The following is a 21993-nucleotide window of genomic DNA, read 5'->3' on the forward strand; positions in this document are numbered from 1 at the left end:
TCCAGCCGACACTAGTTGATGACTCACTCTGGGTTTTCCCAATTAACAAGAAGAAACGACTAAACTACCCATTAACAATCCTTTGTAAAAGGATGCTCAATTTTATTGAAAAGTGTTACACAAAAAAACATTTATCCCGTACTAATGATCTCAAACAGGTCCAAAGGCAACAAACAAAACAGTTAGAAATGATTATATCTAAAATTCTATTAACAAAAAAAAAAAAAAAAACCTTACCCATGAAAGAAAATCCGTCTTGCTAAAATTCTTAATCACTTTTGTTTTTGGTTTCAGAGTAACAATTTAGTTACATTTTCGCACAAATATCTGTACTTTCTACTTCTTACATTTAAAAAATCGTCTTGTTACTCCTATTTCCTTTCGGAAGGTTTTTCCGGCTTGTCACACGGCATGCTTCCATCATCCGGCAGGTCACGTGACCTGAAGGCACCTTCCCATCGTGTTGCAACGGACTGACGGACTGTTTGTTCTTAATGGACATTTTTTTCCCTTTCAATACTTTTACTTTTTTCCTTTAAGTAGTTTTAAAACCAGTACTTTTAAACTTTTACTTAAATAAAAAGCTTGAGCTGATACTTCCACTTCTGCAAAAGTATTTTCAAAACCTAGTATCTATACTTCTACTTGAGTAATGAATGTGAATACTTTTGACACCTCTGGTACTGAGCAAGGATTTGTGCATTGCTTCGGCAGTCTCGTTTTTGAGGCACACACACACACACACACACACACACAAAATGTTCTGTTAGACAATAATAGGAATGGAGCTGCGTGGAAACAGAAGCTCTTTTTAACGAGCCAGCTCCACGTCAATATTACTCTTCCCCCCCCCCCCTCAATGATCACACACAAGTCTATGTCTCTATTTCCTTCTACACACACACACACACACACACACAATCTTTTTCTACATTGCCACTAAGCTAAGAGCCTAAATATTCCTGGCGCTGCACACCCTCACACACCTGACCACTTCTCCAGTCGCTCTGCACTTTTGCCACTGATGGATTTTTCCCCCCCAAATATTTGCTCTGCAACATAAGCCAGTCTGTCTTGTGTTTTCACTTCAAACAGAGCTATTAATCACCTTAATCACCCTCAATTAACCCCCTTACGCCAGATGCTCGCTCTGCACGTCATGCAAGTATCTGCTCGCTCAGGCGCTCATTGCAGTCACTTCTGCCAAACAGGTGATGAATGGCTGCCACAAGGCGATCTCCGCCACAGGCCGACTCACTTAGTATCACCGCTTCAGATGACAAAACATAGGCTGGAGGGAAGACGTAGGAAACAGCCTCAAGACGTTTAACTGAGATGTGTTATTTGAAAAGGTGCCGAAGCGTGCGCCCGAAGCTGAAGGGGGGTGCAAATGATCTCAGACTCAGGTGCTGCTGCTCGCCGTATTTAAGGAGACGGGAAATCCCTGAAGCTAAAAAACAGTCACTAGAGTGCACTAGAAAAAGTAGGACAATGTAGTTCTTGAGTTCTGATCCACAGGTGGATTTCTTCCGCTAATCTAACGGTAACAGCCAAGAGCAGTGTAAAAAAAAGGTAAAAGTGTTACAAAGGTGTCACTGTTTCTCATACGTTTTTCAGGCACATTTCTCACAGAAAACGTGAACTTGTTGCACTTGAACTCGAGATAATTAGCAACAATGTAAGAACGTCTCCATTGAAATAAACAGCATTATATTGCATGGGCTATGCCTATGCATGTGTTGATTTTTGCGTGTAAGAATGAACAGAAGTTGCGCAATATATTGAATGGAGTTGTATGAAGTGACATGCAAAGAAAACCCCTTAAAGTTCCTCAAATTTGTGCTGTAGGTACACAGCATTTTCCAGCTAGAGTGTTTATCCTGCAATAAAAATAGAAAATTATGGAAAATTGATGAAATAGCAAAGCCAACGCTAATATTGTTTAACCTATAAGATTTGTTGCAACTGAAATGGTAAGGTGCCTCTCTCATTAAACTCAACAACACTCTTTGAACAATGTAATGGCTTGGAACGAAAAGAGACATGTATTTTAATTTAGGCTCATATTATTCACAAGACCAAGGTTTTTTTTCCCATTCTTTTTATTATTGTAGTTTGAAGAGCTTTGGAAGATCCAGTTTGGTTAACATGTTTTGAAACTGCTTATTTGATGAAAATTGTACTTTCTTGTTACTTGTTCTTCCGAGTTTGTATCTCTATGTGAAAATGCACTTGTTGTAAGTCGCTTTGGATAAAAGCGTCAGCTAAATGACATGTAACGTAATGTTGTGTTACATGAAATACATGACCGCAGCTGATCGGAGTCAGTTGTCGCGACAGGAAAACCTCCACTCAGAGAAAGTTATCAGCGTTATTCTAAACCAGTAAATGTTTGCCTGCACACTTCCCTTTTTGTTGGTTGAGATTAGCGATGTTACTAGTGGGGTCGGCTTCTATCATGTTCTGGTGATTGGGTTACCTCCACTGGGTCCACTGCCAAATGTTTGATATTCAATATGAAGATATGCTCCCTTGAACAGCCCGTGGAACTCTTCTCTTACAACCTTGTGAGCTGGATCAAAGCAGATGATGCTTGTTTACAGCAAGGGGGGGGGGGGGGGCACGAGCAGATTAAATCAGACACACTTGTGGCAGTCACTGGGTGATATCTACGTCGTAGGGGAATTAAAAAGGAGTGGATGAGTCGGGTCTTATCGCGCTGCAGCGGTTTTTGGCTCCAGATCAAAATCGGTGCTAAATGGGCGACAGAGAAAAAGACAAGAACTCAAGAGATAATTAGCAACAATTGAATAACTTCTAACAAGGATTTAGACATTATGCTGCAAACTTCAGCTGCTTCCTCAACACTGACCAGTGACCAAACATGTTTATTGCACGTGCAGAGTAACTCCAATTTGCACTCAGCGGTTCTGTGACTTGATCCAGGAGACGGAAACGGCAAAAGTCGTTGAGTTGCACCCTGCACCCGTTGATGAAGGTTTTGAACCACCTGAAGACATCAAACAATGCTATTTATGGTCTGAGGATGTATCCGCCAGGACCAGTCGTGTTGGGTTAGTGAGTTTAAAAAAAAAAAAAAAAAAAAAAAACTTTCCACTTGTATAACACCAAAAGTCATGGACTTACAAATAAAAAACAGACTTGAAGCCAAACAAAGAGACCTTTCAAAAAAAGAACAAACACATTTGGGGGATATAAAATCCCAAATTTACAAATACTCAACCAAAGTGGGCCGCTGCTTTTAAGTGCAAGTCAGAATGGAGTCTGTATGCATTCAATTCAAACTGCTGTTAATTAAATGTGGCCTAAATTGGCCTGAAATTGCGTGGTGTGGTCAACAGTATTTTCTAACAATCCATCAAACTAATGTGTTGGCCAGAAATAGACCCAATGTTCAACAGAAATGCCTAAACCATTGCAGATCAGCAGCCTATTTGTGGACACTGGTCTCTCTGTTTGGGCCAAAAGGCAAGACGACAGCACACAGAGAGACGAGCCAGTGGAGGCCCCCTGAAATATAATTTATCAATCATTTATCAATCATCGTCATCATCCATGGAGGCAAAAGCCCTTCCTTCCTTCTGCGAGGTTTCCCTTTGCAGTAGGTTCCCCGGGCACTAAATCACAGCCCCGATAGCGAGTCTCCCGCACCAGAGTGAGAGTGAACAGAAAACGAAGGAAGGAATTAGGTCACCGTTGAGTCACCGGGCCGAGCCGCTGACGGACAAACGAGACGGTGCTGACAAATGGGGCTACTTTCCCCTCAGAAGGGAGCGAGTGTTATGCAGTTTGTGGATGGATGGGCGACAGAAACAGGAGTGACGTAAACAAGTCCTGCTTGACTCAGAGGCTCCACGCCCTGAGCAAAAGGAGACCAGCACTACATTGAGATCAGATGGCAACACTTAAGCAAAAAGGTTTTTGAACTGCATCTCTACCAATAGTTCAACACTTTCTTGCTACTAAAAAGGAGCAGCTGCAAAACGCATGTGTTCTGCTTTGGGTCATTCGATCATACGGGTTCCATGATATTTATATTTCATATAGTCCTTCAGTATCAGTGGTTCGCTCTCCACCTTTAAAAAAAAACCAATTCAAAACTGGCGAAGAGGAGAACAAATATTGAGTGAAGAAATGATCAGATTCAGACAGACAGACGGATGGGCACAGAGGAGGCAGACGTCACGTAGACAGAGAGGAAAAGAGCCGGCAGACTGACTGATGGAATGAAGAATGGAGACAGCAAGGCTGCAGATTGTCAGACTGCGTGTCAGACCTGACGCCTCCACCTCTCCTCCTGCCGCTGCTCCATCCCCTCCATCTGCTCCATCACTGCTCCCGAATGATGCAGAAACTGCCTTTTGTCTCATGCTAAACTCTCCCAGTAAGATGAGTTGCTATCGCGGTGAATCCGTTTCTTCCAGAGGTGAATTTCCGACTGTTAGACTTGCTCACTTTGTTAAAGAGCATGAAACAAGAGGAGCATGAAAAAAAGAGACACGCTCAAGATTAGATAATCTTCAATGTCTGCACAATGGAAGCTGCTCTGCTTCAAAGAAACGCATGTTGGTTGTTGCCTGGGTGCCTGTTTGTTTGGTGCATACGAGCCTGATACTGTGCTGCCGCTGAATCTGTCTGCAGGCTGTCTGCAGCGAGATGGTAGTTTGTTCAAAGATTCCCGAGGAAGATGAGGAACCGATAGAGAGTTGCAGCCAGTAGCATTAAGTACACAATGTGTAGTTGAAATAACAACAACAACCACCAATAAGAAAACCGTGAATGTTTTATAACTTTAAGTTATTCTTTTTTTTTTTACAGGAAAGCTTCAGGGCCTGCAGGGGGGGGGGATGTTTTTGAGCCTGATGAAGAAAGACATTTGTCAGAGTGAAAGCTCTGCAGCCACAAGCTACTCCTCAGCATCAACGCGAGTTGGCTTTTCACGGACCCAGATTCACCTCCTTGACTTCTACAGAGACTGAAGTTAGTGTTCCACACGCCGTGTATGTCCAGCTGTGTCAACAGGTGCACGTTTATCCAGTTGAACTATGGTGTCGGGCTGTGAGGCAGGGGGCCAGTTAAACAGTGACTGCGTGTGCGCATGTTTGTGTGGGAATGCGGGAGTTCGGGGCGACAGGTATAATAACCGTAATTAACGATCCCGCTCTATTGGCAAAGTGTCATTTTGTTGCACTGCCTACTGTCGTTTAGTCTTAACAGTGGGCAAGTCTGCTCTTAAGCACACAGAGCAGTGCTTGTGCGCGTGTGTGTGTGTGTGTGTGCGCGCAAGAGAGAATGACAACAAAGCTTGTGCATGTGCTAGTTAGTGCATGTAAATGATCCTATACTATCTTTGTAAGTATATAGACCGATGTTTTAGTTTAATATGTACTTGTAATGTACTCTGTGTGTGTCCGTGTGTGTTAAGGCATGTAATACTTAAGTGACACAGACTCGCTTTCTTTTTGGGGGGGCGAGTGGGCTGTTCCGTAACATGAACCGTTACACTTTAGGTCCTGGACTTGGTTTTAGATTATGGTATTTAGATCGAGGTTAAAGGTTAGGACAGGAGTAGATCTTTGGGAAGAGTTTTGTCCTCTAAAGGGATGAACATAACTGGGATGGTTTGTGTGAAGGTGTTTGTGTGAAAGAGAGAGAGAGAGAGAGAGAGAGAGAGAGAGAGAGAGAGAGACAAAGAGCTCTTGACGTGTCATCTAGGAGTGCGTCACAGCAGCCAGGAGGGAATGGACAATAATCCATGCAGGACAAATTAGGATGGCGATGAAAATGAAAAAAGAAAAACGAGGAGACAAGTGCTGCAGGTGAAAGGTCCTTTTTTTCTGAAATTTGGCAGTGAGCGGTACTAATTGGTTTACTTTTTTTGTATGTGCCGTTCCATGGAGGTGTTTTGGGATTCAATGTTTATTTTACAATGTTTCCAGGGAATACGTTTGCTCTGGACACATCACTATTACTGGAAATCAATGCAGCCGCAAAACAGCACGGCACAATGAATAATGACAAATAATAAATAAATTGAATACAATACACATCACCCGAGACACACACTTTTGCAGTAAACAATTCCAATCTTTATTCATTATCCTTCATTTCAACTTACCACACAGAAGCTCGTTGCAAGTCACACCAGCAACGGCACCTCAACAGTCTGCAGCGCGCACACACACACAATGTCAGTGAGTCTTTGCTGTGTTAAGTGTCCAGTCGTGGCAGCACATGCCTGAACGAAGGAGGCCTCTCCTGTGTGTGTGTGTGTGTGTGTGTGTGTGTGTGTGTGTGTGTGTGTGTGTGTGTGTGTGTGGAAGTGAGGTTGTTGGTCTCAGCTGTAACCAGATCTGTGAGTGGTAGTTGAGGGGTGACACAGCAGGATCAACTCGCAAGACTTCTCTGTCCAACAATCCCAGACAAGAAACAGGGGAGCCAGGAGAAACACACGTTTTGGTCAAATGGAATCAATATCATATCTGACTAGAATCATTTAATGCCTAATTACTGTTCATCTGGCTTCAATTTCAACTTAAACCTTTGAGTTTTCTGTTTGCGAATAATCTTATTCATGTTTTGAGGCATCAAAACATGAATAAATATGAAAAAGGACAACATCCCTGGATAAGGTGTTGGAACACATTATACAATTACAAAATGGAGAAGCCTTTCACGAGACATAATGGCTGGAATGAGGTCCTCTGCGCATACACACACACTGCTGCTCTGTGGCCCACTTAGAGATACATACAAACACCTGCACACACATAAATAGACACACACACACACACACTTGCACATTTTTCACAGTGGAGCTGTAAAAGGATGGACTGTCGAGACACTGCCAGGTGAAGAGCGCGATGATGGGTGGTTTGCAGAAGCTGCTGGCTGACAACCACAACTCCGTGTAGAGCCAAGTCAGCCTCCCAGGTGTGTGTGTACAGTGTGTGTGTGTGTGTGTGTGTGTGTATGTGTAGCTTTACATTGTGCATGCCTCTCCATGTCTGTGCCGGAAAGGAGCCAGTCAGCAGTTTAGCTGGCGTAGGAGATCACAGGGGAACGCTCCACCAACACAGCGGCGCCGCACCACTCTTTTCACTTCACACGCCGATGCAAAAAACACTTCCTGTTGCCACACATCACACAAGTTACTCCTACGGTTTGTTGAAGGGGATCCGGATACAGATGAGAGGATCGGTTCCCTCGCTTTGCAGTTGAGCCGGCAATTTTAACACGGCACGCGGCGAGGGCTTCCACGTCAATCTGGGAGGGCGTGTGAAGACGGCACTGGTGGAGCAATGGCTGACCCCCACGCTGAGCTGAAGACTATCGGAGCGCTTCGTCGAAATCGATCAGCAAACTCGTACGGGCTCTGGACTGCAAATGCACAACTACAAAAAAGCAGCAAACAAACTACATTTTAGGAGCCAGAAGAAGCTAAAGTGAATAAAAATCCACAAAAGACGCACAGAACGCGTGATGCCATTAGATAACGCACTTTGCCAAAACTTTGATGATGCATTTGTATTTTAAAACGTCAGAAATAACTATCCCTCTCTCTGTGACAAGTAATTGGGTCATCCTTCATGATTATTGATATAGCATTACCCTGACATACCAAAAACATTTGACAAATACGTCCATCACGAGTGTCATTTGTGGGATGACAGCAATTGGAATCTTTTTGGAATCATTTCGAATGTCCTCTGCTACTTTATGATGGACAAGGTCGATATTGATAGTCTGCTCAGGTCTGATCCGCATTGGGAAGGGCTCCAAACACTGCAGTTTTAATGAGCTGTCTGTCTGAGAGTCCGTTCGCATTTAATAAGCTCATTAATCTCTATCTGCTCTCCTGCAGGCACCACCCGTTCAAAAAGAGTATGTGGGTCCCAGCTTTCCCCGAACACCTGTTGATAAACTGCCTAATTGAAGTTAACAGAATAAACTCTTTACTTCTTTTTTTCCTCCATCAATCAGCCTCAAGGTTTTGTGGTGGACGTTACAGAGAAATGGGGGGGATCGAGACAGAGGGAGATGCCGAGAGATCAAGGGGAGTTGAAAGTGGAGAAAATGAGAGGAATTACATCAGAGTCACAGGCTGATGCAACGGCTGAAAACTGCAGGTGATGATGACAACATACCTGAGTAGCTTTGGGTGGATGGCCTGATCGGCCATCTTCTAGGCAGATTAGTCCAACAGGGTCCGACAGCCTTTGTCATGTGTTGCATCTCAACAGCGACCATTAGAAAATGTCCAACAGGGTTACATAGAGGCAGGAGATGTTCTTGATTTCCCAGTTTTCTGGTTAATGCAAACTCCAAAACACCAGAAAACAAACGGAAGGATAACGCATATGTGGCCAATTTAAACAACACCATGTTTCATAATATTAAATAAATTGTTTTAATGCTTTATTTTGAACCTTCCCTTCGTGGATTTAGGATTTCATTTGAAAGTTCCCGTTTAAAAAAAGAAGACTGAAAGGATAAAAGGTGAAGGTAAAGATGTGCATTAGTAGTTAGAGCTTTGGACCCCACAAAGTCACAGTGGGTTAAACGTTTGTCAAGATTAAATACAAATGTTGCACTTCAGTGAAATAGAACTTCACAATCCATTGTCTCGTGTGTCACGCCTCTGCCCTGTTCCTAGAAAACACTGAACCGCAGCGGCAACCCGACCCCCCCCCCCCCTTTGACGTTTGGGGTAAAGAGGTAGTTGTTGACAGGTTTGACATTTAGCTGGGCTGTCAACAAGAGAACGACGGAGAGGAGCATTTTTGTTCTTATTTCGCACCCTTAAAAAAAAAAAAAGGGGGGGAGAGATATATTCCATGTAATTTAGATCAAGATTTTCTGTTACAGATAAGGGATTTTTTTTTTTTCCAAGACATGAATTTAACCAGCAGATTAAAACATTTTGTATTTCTGTACATCTGTACTCGTACACAGGGATGACCAGCTACACTTTGAACCTTCAGCTCCCTGCCAAGTTATGTACGGCCTGTTTTAGGTTTCCAAATTGATGGCTCGACGTATTTATCGCCCCAGCAGGTCGCGGCCGGTTTGGAGTCTTTCAGCGAGTCCGTACTGGGAGTGATCAAGTGTCCGTCTTCACTTTCTGTGTCTCGTATCACTTCAGGGATGAAAATATTATATCCCCAAAGAGCCAGCTCTCCAGGTACAAAATACGTCTTGTAAATCAATGACACGTATTATTCATGCTGTGGTACATGAATAGATACAAATGTGTCTAATGGGCCAAAGAGACGTGATAAGAGCTAACAGAGTACCATGTGAAATTCCAGCATTAGTTAAATATACATATAGATAGATATATTTTAATTGTAATAATATTCACTCTACAGCCATTTGGGTCTTGTTCCGCTGTCCTGAGCTCCTTTCACTCGAGGGGGGTTGAATATCTGCCGCGCCTTGACAAAGCGAGATCTTTTCCCCAAACAAAGTGGCCACTTTGGCGAGGAATTTGACATGAGTGATAACCCCATTGCTCTCTCCCAGCGTCTTCCTATTCAGGAGATCTGAGCCATGGACACTTGGGTGTGTGTGTGTGTGTTTTTAGCCCCAGAGCCACACAGGGTTAATGATGCAAACAAGTAAGCCAGTGAGACGTCAAAGTCGCAGAATGTCTCTAGCTAGTACTGTGTATTTATTGCAGTAAACAAAAAGGAATCCTTATAGTACAGAGTGTGTAGTAGTCATGCTGTTAATGACGTAAGTGCATTGTTTTAGCTAACCTAGCTAATTTATGTGGTTGTCTTACTTGCAAACGGTTTGAAAGCTGAATAGAGATGGACATGTCTGAAGCTGGAACAGAAACCGAGTGTCCTCTGCTTGTGCAATAATGCATGTGCAGCACCTGCATGGGTTAAAGAGCACCGGGTGGTGTTGTCTCCACCAGAAGGCCAAACACTCACAGTACTCAGGTTGGTGGTGAGCGAAGGCAAAACACAATTTCTTCAGCACGTCGGTAGGATGGGAGTCGGGGTGGGAAAACAATTCTCTCTCACATTCAAAAATGTGTTCAACGACGCACCCCGTTGGACCGCCTCGCCCAGCCCTCGCCCGGCCAACTGCGAGCAGAGAGTCGTTCACGCCATCGTGATGCAGAGCCATCAACCACACACACCTCCACTCCGGGCCGTCATCCGTCACGAAAACAAGCTGCTGCGGAGGTCAGGAGGTCAATGAGAGGGATTGTGAGATGTCACAGTGATTCCAGGTTTTGGCGTGCGTGCGTGCGGAAGTTACACTTGATTTTGGACACTTTGAGCATTTTAAGAAGCACAGCTGGATGTGCCATCTTACCGACACACAAGAAGAATCTTCCATTGAGTATGAGTTCTCACGTTACGCCTCATGATTTCTTTCTGCGCGCCGTCAGGATAACTGAAAATAAACCACCGTAACAATGCGTTTATATTCAAAATGAATGGAGGCTTTGTGTCCAAGGGTCGGAGAAAGAGGAATAAAATAACTCATGAAGAACACAGATTACATTAGCGTTTGCTCAAATAATATAATTCTTTGACTGATAAAAAGCAAAACCCGGCTGGGTTCCTGGTAAAAAAAAAAGTGCTGCTTCCAATTTTGTATTTTTTAATTGGGAACAATGGAATCAGCACTTTCTGCTTTGGCAGGAAACATCAAAACTGAGGTCAAAAGGTGAATAAAAAAAAGCCTCCGAGGCAAACGGTTCAACAATCAAGTGTTCACCACTGAGCAGTAGCCAAGAACCTAGGAGCCTGAAATAGAGATGCTGGATATGGATTTTCAGCCACTGAAAATTGTCCCGCGTCAATGAGAAAACCGATAGATGGACATTCCGGTGAGTAAGAAAGCAGCTCACAGCCTGTAGATTACATTGCACACCCTCGGGGGCGTGCGTTAAGATGTATTGATCAAAGATGGACGATGGCTCTGATCTGATAAACAAATCGAGCTGACTGTTCACCATAGTGAATACGAGAAAACCGAACAAATCAAAACTATTCAAATGCCCATTTATATTTTCTATAGTAAACAAAACCACAACCTGAAAAGCAATTGCTTTTCCACCCCATCATTTTCATTACGCACAGCGACTATTTGAGGAAGTGACCTCGTAGCACAGTCACAGTCTCCTGTGAGGTCTTTCCTAATCTATGCCGACGTGATCTCTGCCGTACTCCGCCCCACCCGAGAAGGTCTCCGTCGGAGAGACAAAACAGGAGATTACAGACAAGAGCACGGGCTGACACACAGCAAGCGTCTGATGGGGAGGCAGCTTTCCCACGACACTCGGTGTCTCCAGGGAGCCCCCAGACACCCGCGAGACTATCAAAACAAACGGGAAGGCACCAAGTAGTACCAATGCATGTCGAGCTGCTATCACCTGCCCTTTCCTTAGTAGGGTGAGTAGATAAAACATTCCCCCCCGTGTAGGTGTGTGTGTGTGTGTGTGTGTGTGTGTGCTTCTACAAACATGAGTTGTTTTAAAAAAAGAAAAAGAGGAAGATATCAATCTGTCATCAGATAAGTAAACAATCACAGTCCCCCGGGGTCCAAAGCGAAAATCGGATCAAAATCTGAAATAAACTATTTTTGCTGTGCGTGAGGGGACAAAGGCCTGAGATGGGCGGGATGGTATCTGCTGTTAGATTCGTGATCTGCTTGACAGGCAGCCACAGACACAGTAGACACGGGGGGGTCCAGAGCCAAACCGCAAAACCACTTTCTCACGATCCGAGTGCAACGTGGGCCTCGTTGGAGACGCAACGTCACTTTGACGCCAACGTGGTTCATGTTTATAAGCACCCCGCTCATTTTCGTCAGCCATGACTGGGCAAAGAGATTACCCATTACTTCAATTCTCTGCGATTTAAAAAAATACATCTTCAACAACTGTTGCGTATTTAATCCAAAGTATACATTGGGCGCCAGATGGGCAAATACTCTTATTACATAATATAATATACTTTATTCCCTGTCACATTTATAGAATCATCCTCCGAACAAGGAGCAATGATTTACCCGACCAGGTAACCCCGCTGTGAAAAGGTAACGTACTTCAAATACTAAACAAGGTGTGCCAATCAAAACATAAATGTCCCTTCAAAATAAAATAACCACATCTTTGGGGACAAAAATAATCAGCTGAAATGTCCCTTGAGGAAGGTCTTTATGTGAGGAGTCCAGATATTGTCAATTTGGGGTGTATGGAGAAAAGGTAGGCGTGGGCGTGGGCCGGTGTGTGTGTGTGTGTGTGTGGGGGGGGCTGTGTGTGTGTTTTGGTTGACCCTGGAGAAGTCGCGAGAGGTGTTTCGTGATGACTTATCTTTCCCCCCGTGGTCCACGGTTCTCTCCAGCCGGCTGCCTCCCTCCTGTCGAGCGGTTTCTTTGCTTTGTGACTCGTGTAATGGCAGCAGAGGTAGAGGAGCCAGAACTGCCCTTTTCCTCTCACTCCTCTCCATCACAGGTGTGCCCAATTATTAGAGGCTTTCCTTGCTCCTCCTTCTTTTCTGTCGGCTGGGAAAGGGGCAGGTCTGCAGACTCTGCTACACTATAAGCAAATGTTCAAAATGCCTAAACAGCATTAGTAACACGTCAATCCTTCTTCTCATACTGTAGGAAAACATTGACATTGATTGTTTTAAAGATGCACGCAATGGGAGAATTTGGCCACTTGGGTTGGTAAAACCAATTAAAATCTGTTTGGAATTAAATTTGTCTTAAAACGTATTTTAAGTTTCAAATTAAATGTGTACAAACTTAATTTTTGATTTTAAGACATGGTTGTTACAGTAGTTGCATTGATTTAACTATACTTTAACCATTGACGTAATAGATCTGAAAACATGCCCATGTATTCTTAAGCATGAGGGAAATAAATCTTAAAATCTTTCTGCAAAAATAGACTAGGGATTCCAAAATGTATTAGAAAGAGCATTTGTTGGCATTGAAAAATTAATTTTAAGTAATTGTCTTGTGATTATATTTCTCGGACACCTGCAGCGTTTATTTTAAAGTAGACAGTTCAGAGATGATACCAAATGATCTGCAAAATGAAATGGGAAAGACACTGAAAAAAGCAAACACAATAATTACTAATCTAGTTACATTTTGGATAGCATAAAAATGTACTCAAATGTAGGCAGTTAGAATGCACACACACAAAAAACTCCACAGTTCGATTCATGGAGAAGACATACAGTATCATGTGTAGTTAGGTTATACTGCCCCATCATTTGCTCATCACTGGTCACACCGGTGCATTTTCAATAAAAGCAGCTATTTGAAATTCCATTTCAGACTGCATTTGTGCAACAGAAAGTCAATTTACATTCATATTAGGTAGTGTTTGATAGAAAATGGTACAGCTTAGTTTGAATCCTATTTGCAGACAGGTCAGCGGCATCCCAAGTAGAAGTAAAATAAAATCACCCTGGGTTTCATTAAGGTTTTAAGCCTGCGCAAACATTTCCGCTCGTTAGGAAAATAGCAGCGGCTTTTATTGGCCATCGTTCGCATGTTAGAGGGGATTTATTAATGTAGTGTGATGGGAAGAAAAAAAATCGTGCACTTCTCGTTGGATTCATATTAGAGCAGTGGTGGAGCAAAAAAGGCTGAATTATACATGACACAGTCTTTTAATCATCAGTTAATTGAGGCCGCTTGGTAAATTAAAACAACGTCACGTTAGTAAAAGGTCAGAGGCTGGTGCTGCTGCGTGTAAGACTGGAAGAGAGCAAGTGGTCTGTGAGGAAGGAACCAACACAGCACGTGTCATCCTTTGTACTCACTTCTCCTCCGTCTGATGTCTCGGTTTCACTTTCTCAAACCCAATGGTTCGTCTTTGCATGATTTCTGTCCTGATGGTGTAGTTCACACGTTCTGTTGTCTCAGTTGTATCCAGACTGTGTGCAGAGAGGAAAAATCAAATGATCTCTCCTGCATTGAAATTTAGTTAGTGAAACCGTGGAGATGTTATGGGTCTTTTTTTATTTTTATTATTGGATTTATTGTACATAAATCCTCCAAATCTGACGTTTTTTTGCACAAGGCTTCAAGGCAAATGTATCTTTATTGCAAATTTCAACAACGAGGCAATTCAGTGCTTCACATAAAACCATTAAAAAAATCCAAACATAAAGCACAGAGATGTCGATGGATCATATCTGCATGTTCTCTTGGGAGACACGATGCAATCCACACGAGAGTTTGTAAGGATTCATGTTGAATTAAAACAACACTTTGGTTTTAGCCAAAATGCCTTCCTCGGGTTATTTAATTACAGATCACTGACACAAGTCCCTAAATTCCCCATAGCTGTGCAAAACTTAAAGTGAGTTGAAAAATCTTGTGACTATATGCAAACAAGCGAGTTGCATATAGAATGTGTGACACCTTTTTCTGTTCACTAGATGAATACTTTTTGGGTTTCTCCAACTGTGTCTGATATTTCTCCATTTTACGCTATAGTGCATCTCTACTGGATTCCAATTTGAAATGTCTTCTTTACACTGTACTTTCAATGGAACGAAACAACGTTTCACATCCACAGGATGTTCACCACTTCCTGCTAACAAATCTAAAATATTTCATGTCACATTTAAAAGATTTACGCGTCAAATGACAGCTTCAAATACAAGGCCTACAAATGAGGGTCGAATCCAGACCAAAGTACCATTAAAAATAGGGAAAAGTAAAGAGAGAGAGAGAGAAATAATAATACAGTAATAGTGGACAATCAAGCCATGCAGAGTTTTACACGAAACCCACAGGCCCTCAGACTCACTTTAACCAGAACGCTTCCTCCCCCACTCAGGGGATGATGGAGACCGGAGCCTCTCTGTTAACACACATTACCTGACAGACAAATGGCTCCTCGTTAAGTATACATGTTAGAGCCTTCAGGGATGGAAAATAGTTTCAGCCAAAAACCGTGTCACATTTAATCAACGCACGCACCGTGCGCTGTACCTTCCCACGGCGCGCGGGTTCCACTGGGTTTTGCACGGACTCACAAACCGGCCTTTGGCTATATTGCCAGCCTCGAGGAACTCAAAAGCGGCGCTGATGATAACTCGGCCCGACACTGTGACAGAAGCCAGGGAACAAAGGTTGACAACGCAAGCCTGCCCGTCCTCTGGTAATACATATTGCTCACTCTTCCTCGCACACATACACAAACACCACAGGGGACTTGTCACCCGCCCCCACTGAAATCACTGAAATCTGCCCCTGCAGTTATTACCCGTTTCCATTATATCTTTCACTCGGAGCTAATAAAGCTTGAATTGAGTTATGAGACGGAAACCAAGAGCTGAACATTTCAACCTTTATTAAGTTGTCTGTGACACAAAATTCGCACAAGCACAAGATTGGACCGCGAGAGAATACAAACAGAGGCATTTCCTCCCAGTAAAGATGACTGCACAATGTTAGGGGAGAAAAGCTGGAGGAAGAGGAAAAAAAGGAGATGAAGATGTGAGAAAACAAGTGGTGAGAAGTCGGCAGGCCGCCAGGATTCCAACTGCAGCCCCTGAAAGCACCACGTCAGTCCTCCCAACCACGAGAGCCATTCAGGAGATGTGAAGGTGGTGTTATGTGCGTGTGATCCGTGACACCCCGGCGAGCTCAAGTGTACTCCAAGACAATGTGAACGAATGTTTCGAGGTCACCGGTCACCTCGTTCAGGTGTCGTCTGCTTCTGTGCAGACGCACAGCAGACAGGCCTCCAGAGGGAGACGAGAGAGGCGTCATCTGTCGCCGTTGGGGGGCATGTGCAAATGCATACAAGCAAATTAAATCAAATCAAATGTTACTCGGGCCGCCTTCCTCCCAGTCGGCACATATTCATTTATTCAGCGCTCTTCCACTACATTTTGATGTGTTTGTTTGATCCAGGCAAATGTTTTCAACATGGCACTGAGCAGCAGTCCGCTGAAGGGGAAACTGTGTTTGCTGCGATGAACAAATGGCTTCTGGAAGTCAGCGGAAACTCGCAAAGGCTACCAACCAGAAAAGCCCACTTTCATGTCACACTGTAAAGGAAATGGATTTAAAACGTTGCACACGTTCTAGATCCAACACGGATTTGCTGACGCCTGTTGGCAAACCAGGACATATTTCATGTTAGGCAGTTTTGCCAATAAAAATATTATAAACATCAACAACATTCTTTTTCTCTCATTTGAATAACTTAAATTCAGACATAGTGTTTCATTTTTCATTGTAATGTGCAGACATAATAACTAGTGGAGTAAAAAGTAATTGGATCTAAGACTACAATATTTGCCTATGAATTGTAGTGGATTCCAAGAACTAAACAAAAAGCCCCTTAAAAAAAGCACATGATTGCAAATGAGTAAAAGTACATCGGTACTTTTTCACCGCCTAATAGTTTTAATGTACAACGTTAATCGACTCGTGAGCGCGCGGCGCCCCCGTGTGTCTGAAAGACGCAACTGCAGCGCGAGGCAGTGTTTACCGTTGCCAGGTAACAAAATAAAATAGCAGCTATACTCAAGTCATCGAAAGCCTGTTTGGTTTGGTCCATTTATTGTAACAGGTGTTGCTTTTGCGGTTGTCATTGATGCTTTTAACGCATGGCGGGGAAGGAAAAACTAAATGAGGTCCAAAAGGACGCAATCCACGAAGAGATGATCAAGAAAGAGAAAAGACACGAGATCCTCCAGACGCGGTTCACCTTCAACCCGCATCGACGCCGTAAGTGTTCAACGACCCGGATGCTCCACATGTACTTAGGCTTCGAGATTACACTTAGTTGGCTACATAGCCATATTTAATGTTACTTTGTGTATTTTTAATTAATTTCTTGACTTATTTTTGTCTCATATTTTAGCGCATGTCCTAACAGAGAAACCCATGTCTAGGAAAACAGAAGAGATGGCAGAGAACTGTGAGTTTACATTTAATAATGAAAGGTTTGCTTTGCTCTTTTATCCCGGATAAATGTTATTAAGACATTACCCCGGACCTGCATGATCCCAAACACAAAGCAGCACTGAAATATGATGGATGCTTCAGGACAAATACCTTCTTTTTTCACAGCAGAATTCATGGAGGCCTTTCAAAAGGCCCGCCTCGTACCCACCATGAAATATTCAGCGCCACAGACGTCGGGTCAGGAGATCGGATGGTGGGTGTCAACTCCACCGGTGAGGACAACACAGAGTTGACACGTTTTCAGTGTTAAGAGTAAAACTGCAGCAGATCAGAGTGCCATTGGGAAGTTACAATGTGCACTTTAATGCAATAGCATCACATTGTATTTTCTGGTGTAATTGTAATTAAAATTATTGCTTATTTTGTCCATTTCCATCCCCCCAGATCCTACCCAACCCCAATGGCAAGACGTTCAACTTCCACAGATGCTGCACAGACATCACCAAATAAAATAATAAACAATCTGCGCTGTATGCATCAAAAAGTAACAAGCAATGTAATGCCAATGATTAAAAAGAGATCCATTTTTGTTCAGATTTGTTTATCATACAGGTGTCTTGCAAAAAGCTGATCTTTAGAATGCCATTCTTAGTAAAACACTTGGAGGGCAAACATGTGCCCAAGTCTATACAACGCACACTTACTCATGACATACTAATCATATTAATGAATAGGAGAAAGGGCAAACTAACAGCTGCTCAATATCATAAAATGTCATGTCACACGGGAGAGAATAAATGAGTAGAGGAGCTGTTAGAAAAAAATAAAACTCCTCCAAAATCAAGAAGACTTTGTTTTCAAGGCCAGAATGAACATGGAGTAATCAGAAAGTTGCTTTAAAAACAACCCTATGAAATATGCACATGGAAAATGTATTATGTCCACAGACAATGATTTAAGTAGTAAAGAAGAAAAGACATCCTCTATTTTCAGAAAACACTTTTGTGGTGTGGGTAAGTATTCTATCATGGGTTTACATCTCTGCAAAGGTGGACCATCAAGAATCATCTTTCGCAAAATGTCTCTTTCTCTCAGTATGTGTGATTGTTTAAGTGTGACTTGAAAAGGCCCTCAACACTGATCCAGACACACTTTACTGAAGACATCTTAAATTAAAAAAAAAAAAAAGAAGTTTGTAAGAAAAGTCCTTGATCTCCTTTGTCCCCTGATGAGAGACGTGAGGAGCAGGTGAGGGAAACCTTGCATTCACACACAGTCAAAGTCCAGCTAGCATCCGTCCATGTTTAAGAGCGAGACTTTATCTTCTTGCGCGTGGACTTGCCCGGGCGTTTCTGAAAGGAAAAAGGAAAATAAAATTCAGATTCTAGCAAGACAACATAGTGCAAGAGGAATATAATAAAATATAATGCTATGGGTTAGTATAAAATAAAGGAGTAACGTTTTAAAAAGTTAAAATACACACACTAAATTGGTCAACGGTGTTGCGAGTGACTCACGTTTTGTTTTCCTCCCTTGACCCCTTTCTTTCCTCCCTTGCTGCCCTTTGAATTGGCCACTTTTGCGCGGAAACTGGAAACGTCATTGTGGCTCTCCTTGGTGTTCCACTTCTTTCCGCTCTTCTTGCCCCCGAAGCCAAACCGCTGGTCTTTGTATTTTCTCTTTGCATTGGGACTTTTAAAACAATACAGAGTGTTTAGTTTTTTGTGAAAGGACACCCAGATTTATCATTGATTGTAAATGTACACAACATGCGACATGCAACGCCTTACCCTTTCTTGTTTGTCGCTTTATTGGAGGCCTGAGCCGGCTCTTTACCCTTCTTCTTGTCTCCTTCCAAGAAATCCAGTTTGTCGGTCATTCCTTGGAGTGATGGTGTAAAGAAAAGTTACATTTCTGAGAAAAACCTCACATATGAGACAAATTACATACAATTATCTATGATAATGGCCAACATTTTAGAAGGGTTCCCTTTTTTTTTTTTTACATCAATGCACTAACTTACACAGCAAACATAAATTGAACCAAAAAGAATATCTCACCTTTTTGGTATTTCTTCACAGCAGTCATCATAGCCTTCTTCTCTTTCTGCCGCTTCTGTATCACTTCTACTTGGACCTAAAAAACACATCACAAATTCATGTTACTCTTCACACCAAAATGATGACCAGCATAAAGGCAGATCTCTAATAAACATGACAACTATACCCTGCGTGTCCCAGGAGACATGCAAACTGACCTTTTTGCCAAACTTCCTTTGCTCACGCAGTTTCTTGGCCTTCTCAGACTTCTCCAGTATCTCCTGCTTGGAGATCAGCTTCTTCCTGATCTAGACAGAGGAACAGAAAACATCTTTGTTTGTGCTTAAATTTTAATTGAGGTCTGAACATAGTAGTTATGTTACTTATAATACAATTGACATACGGCATTCATGCATAACATTGAGGAACCCGCTCACCTTCTGCATCTGCTGATCAGACTTGGCCATCTCTGCAAAGTAATCGTCAGGCCTCTTGGTGGGTATGCCGTGCTTGCTTAGGAGAGGCAATGCATCTAGAACTGTAGCTTGAGCTTGGCGGTAGCTATGAATGCAACAAAGACAGAGCCATATCATGGTTTGGTTAACTATATACTCTTTGGGAGGGTTGGATGAATTTTTAAGTGTGTAACAAGAACTTGGAAGAACACATCCGGTTTTGAATAAATAAACGTATCTCAAATGAGTTTTATGGTCACTCACAAAAACATCTCTCTCTGGAAATCATCCTCTGCATCCACATCTCCATTTTTCACACTTAGAATTTTCCCTTCGGGTTGGGAAATGTCTTTGGCCGGCGGGTTGGTCATGTCCAACCTCTCCACCCAGGGGATGTCTTTACGGAGGTCAGCGAGGCAATGCTTCAAACCCTCCTGCATCACAACACGCGAGAGAGCGTTTAAGTTACATTTAGTATAGGAACACCCATAGAAATAGAACACATCTGGAAAGGGACTGTAACTTTTCAGGGTTTAACTATTTATTGTAAATGTACTCACCACGTTGTTGACAAACTGTTTGGGTTTATCCACCAAAACGTTCATGCCCGGTTTCAACCATCCCTTTGCAAAGGCTTCTTGAAGCTAGAGAAAACGAAATGTTTTCAGGTTTAGTCTCTTATTTATTTCGTTTTGACACTAGACACATTGACTACCAATGCATATATAATACGCATGCTAACGTCGTATTAACCCAGAGTCAAGTTAATCCCGATTTCCTGCTAAAGTCATGAATATGTATTGGGCTGGATGAAATAAACATTACCAACTCAGACCTCTCGGCTGTTGTTCTTTCACGTATGTTAGTGTAAACACGTGTTTCGTTCTCCTCTTCTACCATTTTTGCATTAATCAACATGAACTAACTCAACTAGAGTTGGCACTGTAATTACTTTTACCCTTATTAGCTTTAGCTTGCTAAGGTTAGCCAATGTTAGCATGTCAACAAATCAACTCACCTCCCCGTCTGATAATTCACTGTTTGCATCGGATTCTTGTCCGAACATCTCGTCCTCCTCCCCTGCCGACTCCATAGTCCTGCTATCGATGATCATAAGATGACTCTGTGTGATGTAGTGGCCTGTAAACGTGAAGAAATATGCCGCAAATGAACGTGCACGGTGCTCCTCACATGTACAGAGCGTTTCACGTGGGGAGGAAGTGACGGAGGAGAATAGCTTGATGTTGAGTGTTACACCAACAGTCGGCCGGGGGGAACGACTTTAAGATCAGAGGTTCCGACGTGGTGGGGAATACTTTTTAACTCGTATGTAGTTCTTTTCAGAAACGTTACATTCGTATTGATAAGTATTAGTGTTATTGTTATTTTAGCAGTTTTCAGAAAATTATATATATATATATAAATTAGGGCCGTGACTCAATTAAAAATATGAATCTAATTAATTAGAGGCTTTGTAATTAATTAATCGAAATTCATCTCATTTTAATTAAACTGTAAACTTTGAAACAGTTTTGAAGTTTGGTAAACACTCCCAAGGTCTAATATGAGAAACGGACACAATTAGGCATGTGCTTGAATAGCACAAGGGAACAACTGAAGGGCTGCAGGCTCCAACCTGCTGTCTGAGGTTGTGGGTTCATGCCCCTTCATGCAGACATCACTTCTGCTTTGAAAGAGTTTTGAGTAGCAGTCTCAAGGTTAAATACGAGAAACAAAAATGTAATTTGTGCATGGTGAGGTAGTGCAGCATAAGAGCTGAGGAGCTAATGTCCTTACCCTGTAGGTTGTCTTGGGTTCGAGCCTTTGGCTTTTCTTCAGGTTTGAATAGCAATCTCAAGGTTAAAAACAACAAACAAAAGGCTGGTTAGTGTGTGGGGAAGTAGCACAGCAGAAGAGCTGCTGCCACAATCCTGCACTGTACTTGAAGGTTGTGGGTTCAAGCCCAGTCTTGGGTTTGAGCCTTTGGCTTTTCTTCAGGTTTGAGTAGCAATCTCAAGGTTAAATACCACAAACGAATCATCAGTTAGTGTGTGGTGAAGTAGCACAGTGGAAGAGCTGCTGCCACAAGCCTGCACTGCATTTGAAGGTTGTGGGTTTAAGCCCAGTCTTGGTTTTGAGCCTTTGGCTTTACTTCAGGTTTGAGTAGCAATCTCAAGGTTAAATACAACAAGCAAATCATCGGTTAGTGTCTGGTGAAGTAGCACAGTGGAAGAGCTGCTGCCACAAGCCTGCACTGCCTTTGAAGGTTGTGGGTTCAAGCCCAGTCTTGGTTTTGAGCCTTTGGCTTTACTTCAGGTTTGAGTAGCAATCTCAAGGTTAAATACAACAAACAAATCATTGGTTAGTGTGTGGTGAAGTAGCACAGTGGAAGAGCTGCTGCCACAAGCCTGCACTGCATTTGAAGGTTGTGGGTTTAAGCCCAGTCTTGGTTTTGAGCCTTTGGCTTTACTTCAGGTTTGAGTAGCAATCTCAAGGTTAAATACAACAAGCAAATCATCGGTTAGTGTCTGGTGAAGTAGCACAGTGGAAGAGCTGCTGCCACA

At 42.7% G+C, this 21993-nt stretch overlaps 2 protein-coding genes across 2 annotated transcripts; one reads left to right on the plus strand and one right to left on the minus strand.

The window, feature by feature from the left end:
• Positions 1-16548: 16548 nt before the first annotated feature.
• On the plus strand, positions 16549-17529 carry cfap144 (cilia and flagella associated protein 144). Its single transcript, XM_037470371.2, has 4 exons — positions 16549-16755; positions 16892-16948; positions 17101-17207; positions 17380-17529. The coding sequence occupies exons 1-4, from the start codon at positions 16635-16637 to the stop codon at positions 17443-17445; spliced, it is 351 nt and encodes a 116-aa protein (XP_037326268.2). The 5' UTR covers positions 16549-16634; the 3' UTR covers positions 17446-17529.
• ebna1bp2 (EBNA1 binding protein 2) lies at positions 17467-20666 on the minus strand. The gene is made up of 9 exons (XM_037470370.2): positions 20448-20666; positions 19990-20073; positions 19694-19863; positions 19412-19535; positions 19193-19282; positions 18996-19071; positions 18726-18816; positions 18453-18627; positions 17467-18287 (listed from the first exon to the last, which is right to left on the minus strand). The coding sequence occupies exons 1-9, from the start codon at positions 20541-20543 to the stop codon at positions 18240-18242; spliced, it is 954 nt and encodes a 317-aa protein (XP_037326267.1). The 5' UTR covers positions 20544-20666; the 3' UTR covers positions 17467-18239.
• Positions 20667-21993: the final 1327 nt, after the last annotated feature.

Source organism: Pungitius pungitius, chromosome 7 (assembly GCF_949316345.1).
Source record: "Pungitius pungitius chromosome 7, fPunPun2.1, whole genome shotgun sequence".
NCBI lineage: Eukaryota > Metazoa > Chordata > Actinopteri > Perciformes > Gasterosteidae > Pungitius > Pungitius pungitius.